The 12,645-nt window shown below is 31.8% G+C and overlaps 1 protein-coding gene and 1 non-coding gene across 3 annotated transcripts; both read right to left on the bottom strand.

The window, feature by feature from the left end:
• Nucleotides 1–7,603: 7,603 nt before the first annotated feature.
• Nucleotides 7,604–7,676, bottom strand: TRNAR-ACG (transfer RNA arginine (anticodon ACG)). Its single transcript has one exon. It is a non-coding gene; the product is annotated as a tRNA-Arg (tRNA).
• A 294-nt stretch (nt 7,677–7,970) lies between these two features.
• LOC112728499 (BTB/POZ domain-containing protein At1g03010) lies at nt 7,971–12,007 on the bottom strand. Of its 2 annotated transcripts, none has more exons than XM_025778653.3 (4): nt 11,589–12,007; nt 10,173–10,239; nt 8,890–10,098; nt 7,971–8,602 (listed from the first exon to the last, which is right to left on the bottom strand). In XM_025778653.3, the coding sequence occupies exons 1-4, from the start codon at nt 11,678–11,680 to the stop codon at nt 8,066–8,068; spliced, it is 1,905 nt and encodes a 634-aa protein (XP_025634438.1). In that variant the 5' UTR covers nt 11,681–12,007; the 3' UTR covers nt 7,971–8,065. The 2 variants fall into 2 exon arrangements, with proteins under 2 accessions (XP_025634438.1, XP_025634439.1); XM_025778654.3 differs by lacking the exon at nt 11,589–12,007 and adding an exon at nt 10,384–10,578.
• Between the last annotated feature and the right edge of the window lie 638 nt (nt 12,008–12,645).

Genomic DNA, 12,645 nt, shown 5'->3' with positions numbered 1-12,645 from the left:
AAACATTTGAAATCTTGAAGGCCTAATGCTTCCAACCAAACAGGAAATAATGTGTCTTTTTTATAAGATGATTTTTGTAATAAATAAATTCACAGAAAATTATCTTCTTATTCTTTTTGTCAGGAAAAAAGATAGTAGACTAACTGATCGAAATATTAGGTAATGAAAAAGCCGAATGCAAAAAAAGAAAATACATGTTGAATTTTTTAAACAATACAAATTATTTTTCTAATAAGTAATTTGATTTGTTTTAATACTATTTGTATTTTTTCTTTGGCAAGTTAAACAATAAAAGAAAAATATTTTTCTTAATCCCATGAGGGGAGAGCAACTTAGAATGGATGAGTTTTTATTATTTTAATTTTTTTTTGGTAGAATGAAAGAAAGAAAGTTTGGCAAAGTATTTCATTGTTAAGGCCATTTTATCAATAAAGTTGTGTTAATAATTATAAAAAATTTTTTTAAAAAAATTTTATATTTAAAGAATGATATTTAACTACTTTTAATTTTAATTATTGAATTTTGTTGTTAATTAAATAAAATACAGTTAAGTTATTGCTAAATTTATGTTTTTCTCTTAACGTCTTTCTTTTTCTTCTTATCAGAATTTTTTCACAAAAATTTGTTATGGTAAAAAAGAAGGGAGAACAAGTACACTTGGAGAGTGCAGTACAGCAAATAGTTGTATGTTGCGTTTAAAAAGGATGAATAGCTCCCAAAAGAAATTTATTGATTCTTTGCCAATTGGCTGGATTAAAATATAAGTGCCATGATTTACTTCACGAGCGAAGTCTCTAGTTCAAGTTTAGACCCAGCTATACTAAGAAAAATAACAGAAGATTGACTCTTTCATGCATGCTCCATTTTACTCGGGAGGATATAGCTCAGTTGGTAGAGTTCTGCTCTTGTACTTGAACCAATGGCTTACTTTTTCTAAGTAATAAAAAAGAAGTCTAAAACATGCCACTGCTCTATTGAGACAAAATAGATTGTCAAGAACATAGAGAAAGTAAGATAGGTAGTTTGTGAGATCTAGTAGGAATCGTATATAGACGATAGTTAGAGTCAGCGACTCTTTTAGGATTTCTTCATCAGGGATCCTGGGGAATAGGATCAAGTTGACCCTTGCGAATAGTTTGATTTACTATCTCCCTTCAACTCTTTGAACGAAAAAGGTATGGTACCAAGATGCTTGAGCAGCAACCAAATTACTCCACATGTACTGTAAGCGAAAAATTTTGAGCACGCAAACCAAGCATTTGAAATCTTGAAAGCCCAATACTTCCAATTAAACGTAAAATAATGTATCTTTTTCATAAGACTAAGATAGATAAAAAAATATAATCAAATCGTACCATCTCTATAATAAGTAAATGCATAGGAAATCATCTTCTTATTCTTTTTGTAAAAAAAAAAATAATAGACTAATTTATCGAGATATCAGTTAATAAAAAAGAATGAAAAAAAAATGCATGTTGAGTTTTTTAAACAATTCAAATTATTTTTTTATTAAACAGTTTGATTTGTTTTGCCGAGAAGATCTATGGTTCGAGTCTGTATAGTCCTACCCTAAAATTATAATATATATTTATATTTCTATGTTTAGATTTCTATTACTGTTTATATTAGAATAATATTTTTTGTTTATTATTTTTTTTTCATTCTCATTTTATTTTTTGTAATTTTTTTTCCTACAGCGTGAGTCTAACTAAGTTCGAGGACTATTTCCAGAAATTTTAGATAACTCTGATTTATTTAAATTACAAAAAAAAAAAAATGAGATTTGCCCCCTCCTTTTTTAATTGTTTAGGGGTTGGTCTTTTTACGACATACGAAAACATTCTAATTTGTAGAAACATATGTTTTTATATATATAGATTTAGTCTCCAGTTCGACAAAAGGTTCAACTATATGTAATAATAGTATCTCTTCTATTTTGTTGAATTTCTTTGAATTTTTACTCTTCTTTGTGAAAAGATAAGAAGAAGCATCGTTTTTCGAAGATATCTTTTTTTCGCTCCGTTCTTGTCGTTTCTAAAATTCTTTCAACATCAAATTTGTGTTTTTCAATTTTATCGCCTTTTTTTTTTACTTTTTCAATATTTCTTTTTAATAACAAAAGACAAGGGTGTTCGGCCTAAATAGTATAAACATGTAAGAAATAAAAAAAAATACTAAAATGTTGAGTCATAAAAGTTCGAAATTCTAATAAAATAGACTTCTTAAACTGAATACATTCATTAGATTCAATAAGGGTTAAGTACTGAAATCGTCCCTAAGGTAAGTGGCGAAAATCAAATTCGTCCCCGACGTTTTTTTGCTATTAAAATCATCCCGAACGTTCAGAAACATTTTAAAATCATCCTTTCCTAAATTTTTGGACCAAAATACCCTCATCATCATCATTCTCCTCTTCACCTTCATCACCCCACCATCACCATCACCACCACCACCACCACCATCACCACCACCACAAACACAAACACCAACACCTTAACCCCACTCCGGTAACCCCCACCCCTCACCGCCCCCCCCCCCCTCACCCACTCCCTCACCGTAAACCCCCACCCCTCACCCCCTCCACCCCCTCACCCCCCACCCCTTACCCACTCCCTCACCCCCTCACTGTAACCCTCCACCCCCTCACCCACTCTCTCACCCCCTCACTGTAATCCTCCACCCCCTCACCCCTACCCCTCAGCCACTCCCTCACCCTCTCACTGTAACCCTCCACCCCCTCACCCCCTACCTCTCACCGCCTCCCCTTCACTCACTCCCTCACCCCCTCACTGTAATCCTCTACCCCCTCACCCACTCCCTCACCCCTTCACTGTAACCCCCATCCCTCACCCCCTACCCCTCACCACCTCCCCCTCACCCACTCCCTCACCCCCTCACTGTAATACCTACCCCCACCCCCTTTCTCATGCCCATCTCTTCATGTTCATCATCATCATCATCAACAGAAAATTCAAACATGCACAACAAATTTTACAAAAAATCCAGTCCACAGATTCAACAAATTCAGTTCACAGAAGAAAAAGAAAAAGAAGAAGAAGAAGCGGTGGTGCGATGGTGCGGTGCGGTGCGGGGGGTTGGACCCACGGTGCGGCAGGAGGGTTGGACGCGGAGCGGCGGCGGGTTGGACGCAGGGACGGCGGCGGGTTGGACGCAGGGGCGGCGGCGGTGAGGGGGTGAGGCGGCGGCGGTGAAAGGGTGAGGGGGTTGGACCCACGGTGTGGCAGGAGGGTTGGACGCAGGGGCGGCGGCGGGTTGGACGCAGGGGCGACGACGGTGAGGGGGTGAGGCGGCGGCGGTGAAGGGGTGAGGGGGTTGGACCCACGGTGCGGCAGGAGGGTTGGACGCAGGGGCGGCGGCGGGTTGGACGCAGGGGCGGCGGCGGTGAGGGGGTGAGGCGGCGGTGAGGGGGTGAGGCGGCGGCGGTGAAGGGGTGAGGGGGCGACGGTGATGGGGGTGAGGGAGTGGGAACTGATGATGATGATGATGATGGGATGAGATTTGGGGGTGGGGTTTGGGGGTGGGTGTAGGAGGAAGGGAAATTGGGGGGTTGGGAGGGGGGGGAGAGGAGCGAAGAGATGCTGATGGGTGAGGGTGGGGGTAGGGTTTTTTTTTTATTTTTATTAATAGTCAAGGGTATTTTTGTCCAAAAATTCGGGAAAGGATGATTTTAAAGTGTTTCTGAACGTTCGGGATGATTTTAATAGCAAAAAAACGTCGGGGACGAATTTGATTTTCGCCACTTACCTTAGGGACGATTTCAGTACTTAACCCATTTAATAACATTATTTTGTTATATTCAAACAAATACAAATTCAATCCATTTTATAAAAAAAATGTGACCAATTAACCAACTTTTAGAAGGAGTATTGTATTTTTTGGAAATTAAACAAATCTTCACTTATTATTTATTATATTTTATGTTAATGGCTCGAATTTTGAGAGTTTTAAATTTAAGATTTATAATTTATGATTTAAGGTTTAAAATTTAGAATTTTAAGATTTAGAATTTAAAATTTAAAATTTAAAATTTAAGATTTTTTGAGAGTGCTACATTTTTTTCTTCCGAGCATAGTAATATTTACTATTTTATCTGTAATGCTTCCTAATAGTTTTAAAAATATTCATTTTGAAAGGGTGGTTCTTTATGTTTCAGATGTGTTGTTTTAATTTGTTGTAATAAATGAATAAAGAGCTTTTTGAAATAATTTTTTACCTAATTATCTTTTAATTGTCTTTTAGAATGATTTTAAACCTACGTACTAAGAAAGTATTACCTATGAATATCTGGAAAAAAAAGAAAAGAAAAGAAGAAGTTGATATTAATGTAAATACATAAATGTGCAGAAAATTTTGAACTTAGTTCTAAATTATAAAAAAAATCATGAAGATCACCTGGTAGAATTCTTTCCCAAGAAAGTTTAGTTGAAAAGGGAAAGTGAAAGTGAAAGGGAAAGGGAAAGAGAAATACCCCTTTGAAAGGGTTTTCTATTTTCTCTCTTTTCTCTCCGGGTTTTTTTCTATGTTTCGAATTACAACCTTCATTATTTCAATTTCATTCCTTTGTCCGAAAGATTACCACAATCACCTTATTTGCCCCTCTCGCGTGATTTTTTCACACGTGCAACTGTGCCCATGCCTATTTTTCACTTTAACATTTTATTTTATTCTATTATAATGATTATTATTTTAAAAACAAAACATACAATTTGATAAGGTTGGAGAGTTGTAGCTAGTTGTTTCTAGAAGTTAGGTTATCTGGTTCCACGTGAAGCTAATATAACCCTTAGATTTAATTTGATAAAATTTTTATTTTTTAAAAATAATTTATAAAAACTAACTTTTTAAAAAGTATAGTTTTATATTTGATAAATTAAATTAAAAATAATTTTTAATAAATATAAATAATAACAATTATATTTAATAAACTAATTTTTAAAATTTAAAAATATTATAAAAGACATAAATTTAAACGTTAAATTTAAAAATTAATTAATATGTGAAATTATATTATACTTTTAAATTTTAAAAAATACAAATCAATTTTTAAAAATTTTACTTTCTAAAAATACTGCAATTTTTTAAAAATTACAAATATAAATATATGATCTTTTTAATTTATCAAACATAAAATAAAAAATTTATATTTTTAAAAAATATAAATATTTTTTAAAAAAACTTTACCAAACTAAACCTTACTTTTATTGATATGCACTACTTTGCTAAATTAACATGTTAGCATAGTTTGTTACATAAATCTAACTATATATGGTGTATATTGAGATTTGAGGGCAATGGAACTGAAACTAAATTAAAGCAGTCAAATTCAAACCTTAAGTACTTGACGCAGGTATATGTTAGAACGTGGGTCAAAGGAAAGTTTTTTTTTTTTTTTTTTTTTTGGACGTGAAAGGAAAGTTCAAATGCTCTTTGGTTGAGCACTTTGGTTGAGTTGTGAGTTGTGACTCACTTTATCTTCCAGCTAAGTACTAATAAGTAATAACAAACCCACTCAAACAAGTCAAATTAAATGAGTTTAATTTTGATTTTATTAGGGTTTAAATATGGCGGTCTGAATATTACAAACCCTCTTTTAATTTGTAGTTATTCAAAAATTACAAAATGAAATTATGTTATACAATTAAAAACGATCTAATATAGATATTTAATTTATTTCAAGGATTTTGCACAAAAATAAAAAACCATTTTTTGTAAAACATGTTAATTAAAGATATTATTTGTAGATTTTATTCTTTGATGAATATTTGATTAATTAATTTAAACAATGAGATATATTCATTAAATGTTAATTTTTTTATAATTTAAAAAAAAAAACTTTTTTAAAATATTTTGAGAAGAGATAAGTATATGTACTAACATTAAAATTCACTATGTCAATATTTCTTGTGCCAGCAGAATGCTATCTGTAAGATAATATAATATAATAGTATTATTTGTAAGTTTTATTCTTTAATAAATATTTGACTAATTAATTCAAACAATAAAATGTATATATTTTATTTGTAAATCATGTTAATTACGATTGATACATAATAAAAAATATATAAATTAGATTTATTAGAATAATAGATAATTAACAGAATTTTAGTTATTAAATAATATTTTTTGTTTAATTTCAAATAATTTTTTTTAAAATATTTAAAAAAAATAAAATATGCATTCTCATATCAAAACGTACTATTAAAACTATCAACTATTAACATGAAGTTCATCATCCAATAGATAGGAATTTTTATACTGAAATGATAACTCAAAGGAGGTATATTTTCACTGAAACCTTGTGCTTTGACCCTAACGTAGCAGGCTTCATATTCAGCTGTTTTAAAGTCGAAGAAGTGTCTCCGAAATCTACCAAACAATTTCCCAAGTTCTTCTCTCGATCTTTTCGGGTGATCTTGAAGAATTACTGGGTTCTCAATGTGTTTATATTTTTATCAAATAATATAATAAATTAGATATAAATAGCTATGATACTCTAATTAGAAATGACAACATTATTTGAATTCTGGAGTACCCATTTTGTTCTTTTCGTTTGGAGTGGATTTTTAGAGGCGACTAATAGGGTGAGTTTAAATTTGGATAATATCCATTTTGGTATATATATGAAGTCAGATGGGATATAAACTAAATCTCGAAACGATTCTTACTAAAAATAATGGGATCGGATCAAATATTGGCAATTTCTAAGTTTGGATACAATTCGCACGTTTGTGGATCCGATTGGATTGAATCTCGAATATATCTGCAAAACATATAAATATTTAAAATTTTTTTTTAAAAAAAATCAATAAAATACTATTTTTCTATTATTTTAAACATGTTTATTCTTATAATATTATTAAACATAATTTTTTTAAATAATAAAAATAAAATAATATAATATATATGATAATTATTAATTGAAATAAAACATAAAAATAATATTTACTTATTTATTTATTTTTGCGGATCCGCAGATATGCGAATACCTACATTAAATTCGCAATCCGAACCTATTAGACTGCGGATCGAATTCGGATAAATACAATAGATATGTGGGTCGGATCCGATCCATGAACACCTCTATGTAATATAATATATGTAAATCAATTAGTAAAATGAATAATAATATTGTATTATTTTTAATTTTTTATTTTTATTTATGTTATTTATGTGATAATGATTATATAAATTTTAAAATTTTATTTTATTTGTTAAATTTTAATAATTATAGAGACAGATAAGAGATAAGAGTGAGACAAATACTCATAGAGACATATTAGAGTTTAATTTTTTATTATCTACAAGTAAGAACCAAGTAGATTTACTTTACCAATAACACTTAAAAAAATCTTATTTCTCACTCAAATACTTCTCTAAAAATTAAAATAAAAAAATAACCAATAATAATAAATTTGAGATTGGCTTAAATGATAAGTCTGTCACACTAAAATAAAATAGTCACAAGTTTAATAATTGGAGTTAACAAAATAATTTTTTTATAAAGTAAATTTTGGAAAGGAAAAGATAACCTATACAACTTTCTCTCAGATGTCCGTTATAGATAGTATAGATTAAAAAACTGCGACTCCACTGGGGATCGAACCCAGAATCTCTGGTTCCGTAGACCAGCGCCTTATCCATTGGGCCATGGAGTCACTGTTTCCCGTTTTCTAATTTTTACTATAAGTAACCAATATTTAATTGAAGTATAAAATAGTAAAATACAGAGAAAGCGTAAGCATAAGATAAAATTCGAGCATATCCTATTTCATATAAACACAATGATATTGTATTGCTAAACTCTAAAGCATGCGCGAAAGTGCAAAACCATGTCTAAATTAAGAATTAAGATACATTGTTCCCTTAATGATTCCTGCAACGAACACATATATGATATATCAATCCATAAACAGTGATAAAAGAAATTAAAAAATTATCCACAAGAAAAATAGGAAACAATCATGCCATGCATTGATACACACTATACATTATGTCATACTAATATATTTAGGGATATATATTACACATTATTATACTATACTAGTCATGAAACTGAGTGACGCCTTCTCCTAGGGAAAGGGAATCTGCTTTCTGAACTAGCACCATTTGGCTTAATGCTAGATATCCTAAATAGAATATTAATTTTGCTAAGTTTTCTTGACAATGATTTGAATAGCCTGCTTGCAGAGCGTGTCTTTACAAGCCCCTGCTTCATTGAAACGTGATCTTTCTCCAAATCAGTTAGCCTCATTCGCATTCTCGCAACCTCCAGCTTCAGCTCCCGGTTCTCTCTTCGCACCGAAGCGTAGTTGTCTCGCGGAGAAATGGCTCCGCTTCCTGCTCCGCTCCCCGAGCGTTGAGGGAACTGGCCGTTGAATCCTCCGCCGAAGAAGATCTGGTTGTGTCCTCCGTTCATTGCGTTTCGCAGCCGGATTTGCTCGAAGTAAAGAACTTGAACCGCCATTTGTACCGGCAGCCTTTCGTTTTGCGCTGCATGGCTGCATGCTTCTTGAGTCAGTTTCTGACAATCAATGGCCTTGCAAAGACGGTATCGATCTGAGTCCTTTATGTTTGGATGAACCTGCACAAGAAAAAAGCAAACAAATCAAAGACAATAGTCTAGTCTCTGTTAGAAATATAATTATTTATTCATACAGCTTCTCCTATCAACTTAAATTTTTGAAATTAGTAGTTTCATGACATAATATCAGAACTTTTATGATCGAAACGTCCATAAAATTTAGCTTAAGATCCTATCTGCTTGAATTTTTTGGGAGAAGTAGTTTCATGATAGACGAGCAATTCTTAGTTATTGTCTATCTAAGAATTTATCTTACCATGAAAACAAAATCGAGAAAGAATTCTTACCTTAAGGAAGATATCAACAGCTCTATAGAGTCCATCACTAACTACTCTGGCGTGATCTGGAAGTAGCTCTGCAAGCGATATAAACTTGGATGGTGACAAGTTTGGATCGAGTGCTACTTCGGTTAGAAAATTGTCCAGCAATTTTGAGACCTTAATAATTGAGCTTTGTTTTGGAGATCCAGGACTGTCATAGTCATAAACCATTTCGCTTTCGTCTCGCATTCGATTATCATCCTCCTCCTCCTCATCCAAGTTCAAGAAAATGGAAAATATCCTCACAATTGAATCTATGTCATACATTATTGCTGTGTTCTGCAAATTTTGCTGCGAATTTGTCGGAATTAGTATGTCTTCAAGGATTGCCTGATCAAGCTGTAGGCCAATCCTTCTCTCCAGATCGGATCTGCACGACGAAGAAGCGAACACAGCAATTGCAGCCTTCAACAAACTGGATAGAAACGCCATTGGAACGGGACTTTTCCTTGATTGCGTAGGCAGCAAGCTAACAATGGCTTCCACAATTATCCTCTGTCTCTTTTGCAACTCCAAGTCAGATGAACTTCCCTTGAAAAATTGAGGATCCTTGCTAATACTAACAATCCCCTGAAGCGAATTGTGCGCGTAATTTATCAAGATCTTGCTGATCATTTCTTGTTTTAGTCCCTTCGACTTCACGGCCGTCAGAACTCTCTGGAAGAATTCAAGGCTAAGAATATTGAGAGACTTCCCCCACCAATCCGACGGCGTCTCCGGTTCCATGCTAGAAATAGTCTTGGAAGGGAAGTTATGATCCAATTTCAACAATCCAGAGGTAAGCTGTTCTTTACATGCATTATTCGCAATCGCGTTGATTAGCCTGCTAACAAGGTTGATCTCTTCTGAGTATGGAAGAAGAGTTTCGCAGCGATGAAGCACGGTTATGGTGCTTGATGTGTTAGGTAGAACGGTATCCTTTAGATATGATTCAACTCTTGTTTCCAAGTTCTTCTCTGCATACTCCTCTGTCATTTCAAGAAAGTGTGATACACATTTTAGAATAGCAACATTGGAGAGTGTTAATTCAAGATTGATTCCATAGCAGAATTTCGCAGCTAGCTCGAACGATTCTAGGCCGCCCGGCACGTTCGCCAGACTTATGCGCGAAACCTTCGAGTCTTTAGCCTCTAACAGCAGTTTCCTTATTCTTCCACTCTTAGAAACCAGAGGAAACTGTGAAAAAAAAAATCCACATAACTTAGATATATGCTGAATAATGCAGAAACCTAATAGAAAAATGGTGTTACCTTGTGAAGTGCAAAGCTTGAAGATCCAACTTCAATTGTAAAATCACTAGATACATCAGAAATTGGCCTGGAACAAACAAATCTAGCTGAATAATTGAATGACTTAGACATGGTATTTAAAGCAAGAATTGCAGCAACACATTGTATTATAAATTATAGTTCTTAATCAAAAATGAAAATTATGTGTTTTCTTGGTGCAGCATGTACTTACAATCAATTCAATGCACAAAAATGAAGTTTCAATTTTTTTTTTTTTCTGTATGTGTTGTGTTGTGTGCACTCCACAAAACCAAAAGACAATATGTGATATTTCCATGATCTAGTGTTGCAGTTGAAGGATGGACCCAACTAAATAAAAACAACTTTTTTAGTGGGACTATATGTTTTGTCAGTTACTTCAGACAGTATGGTTACACAAGGTTAAGTCCAAATTTAATAATGGAGTATTGGTTGCGACACTTTATATGGTGTGGATGGAACCCCCTTAAAATTTAATCCATAATATCACTAGTGAAAAAATGAGAAATGGAAACTACACAAATATTTTCACATATCAATTGCAATTTCTGTAAAATTTTAGAGTAGAACTCAATTGTCAAAATTTGGTGCCTCCCAACTCATTTTGCACTTCCAAAATTACTTACATATGGCTTGACAATGAAAGAATAAAAAAATTCAGATGTGACTTGGGACAAATAGATGGTGAGGCATTTATCACACCAATTCTGTACTTATTTCACAGTTTTACTAATACCTACTATAAGGTGTAGTAATCCACATTTTTATTTATTAAATAATAATAATATAAAATTAGTTAAAATAGTGTAAATATTTTATTTTTAAATAAAAAATCTTAATTCAACTCTTAAAAAATAGAAATATAGATAGTAGATAAATACCTACTACCAATTACACAACTTTAAGCAGGAAAAAAAGAAAAAAGAAAAAAGAAACACAGAAGAATACAAGGATTACATCAAGATTTGGTCAAGGGTTATTGGTTAAAATAGAAGATAAGACAAAAAATAAAGTGTGATGAATTTTGTAACTAAAATTGAAAACAATAAACAATTTTAAAAAAAAGTTATTAAAAGAAAAACTAAATAAAACAGGTGTATTTTAATTTTTAGCTGTATTCCTTCTGAAAGAACTGAACATTCAAGCATAAAAAGAACATGATAATGAGACTAAGAAGTGCAACAAATAAGATTGAGAGACCAGAAAACTAAAATCAAAATTTTAAAATTTTATTCATAACATCTCATGAAGTTATCTTTTCTAAATATTTAAGCAGTTAATTATAGGCAGATAAACAAGTATATCTGACTAACATATAAAATAAAATAGAACAAAAAATAAATAAATAAAATGGAATTAAGCATATATGTTTCAAGAGCAAGAAAACTAATTAATTACCATTCAGTGGCATGCCTTATGCTTGAACTTGGACGGAAGGTTCTTTTTCCTGAAATGCTAGGCTTCAATTCACCAACTGTTACCACTCCCATCTCCAAGAAGAAAATAAAAAAAAAAAAAGAAAAAAAATGAACCTTGAAATTATTATGAATGAAACCTTAGCTTATACACACCCCAGTAGATTAAAAAGAGAGAACTATATTTGCATCAGTCTTCTGAAGAAGTGAAGGCAACATTGAACTTATGCAATTGCTAAAAGGTTGTCTGGTGTGTGGTGATGACTTTGAAAATTTATATTATTTATTATTATTATTATTGTAAGAGTTTATAATGATTAAAAAAAATAAACTTGAAGTAAAGTCAAGAGGGAAAACGCAGGTGTGGTTGCACTTTTCGGTGAAAGGTGATGAATAAAGTGTGACTTTTAATTTCTTTTGTTTTTGTTACAATGTTTTTTGTCTTAAGAAATTGCAGGAATCCGGAGGAATTGCAGTGCTTTTAGGGGGTTTGTAATAATGACTAGGGAAAGCTATTCACATAAACATTATTATCATCATAAACTAGCTCTATTATGTGTAAAGCAAAGTGGAAATTAATAGGATGAGTTGGATTACATGATTATAATGAGAAGTTAACAACCATGGTATATTATATTATAGATTAGATTATTTAGTAGTTATTAATTAATTTATATTTTTAAGTATCAAAATATTCATCAATTTAATTTTATATATTTTTATTTTATTTATTTAGCTAATTGATTAGATTTTTATATTAATAGATTTGGAGTTTTTTTTTTATCTTTAGTAATAAAATTGTGGTAGTAAAATGAAATTAAATAATTTTAATAACAACCATAATATAATTTTATACCATTTTTAGAATAGTGCAATAGAAAATTTCATAAAAAATTGTACAGATGTTTAGAGTTTTATATTTTTAAAATGGATATGATTTTTTTTAAAAAAGATATAAAAATAACTTTACAATCTTAATATTTCATAAATTTGAGCTCACTTAATGAGTTGATGTTAATTATGGCCTAGCAATTGAAGTT

Source organism: Arachis hypogaea, chromosome 12 (assembly GCF_003086295.3).
Source record: "Arachis hypogaea cultivar Tifrunner chromosome 12, arahy.Tifrunner.gnm2.J5K5, whole genome shotgun sequence".
Taxonomy (NCBI): domain Eukaryota; kingdom Viridiplantae; phylum Streptophyta; class Magnoliopsida; order Fabales; family Fabaceae; genus Arachis; species Arachis hypogaea.
This window is presented reverse-complemented; position numbering and strand designations above follow the sequence as displayed.

Coding starts and splice junctions, on each gene's coding strand:
- LOC112728499 (XM_025778653.3), bottom strand. CDS start 11,680: ATGGGAGTGGTAACAGTTGGTGAATTGAAGCCTAGCATTTCAGGAAAA. Junction 10,099..10,172: donor CAAGCTTTGCACTTCACAAG/GTAACACCATTT, acceptor TTTTTTTCACAG/TTTCCTCTGGTTTCTAAGAG. Junction 8,603..8,889: donor CTGTTGATATCTTCCTTAAG/GTAAGAATTCTT, acceptor TTTCTTGTGCAG/GTTCATCCAAACATAAAGGA.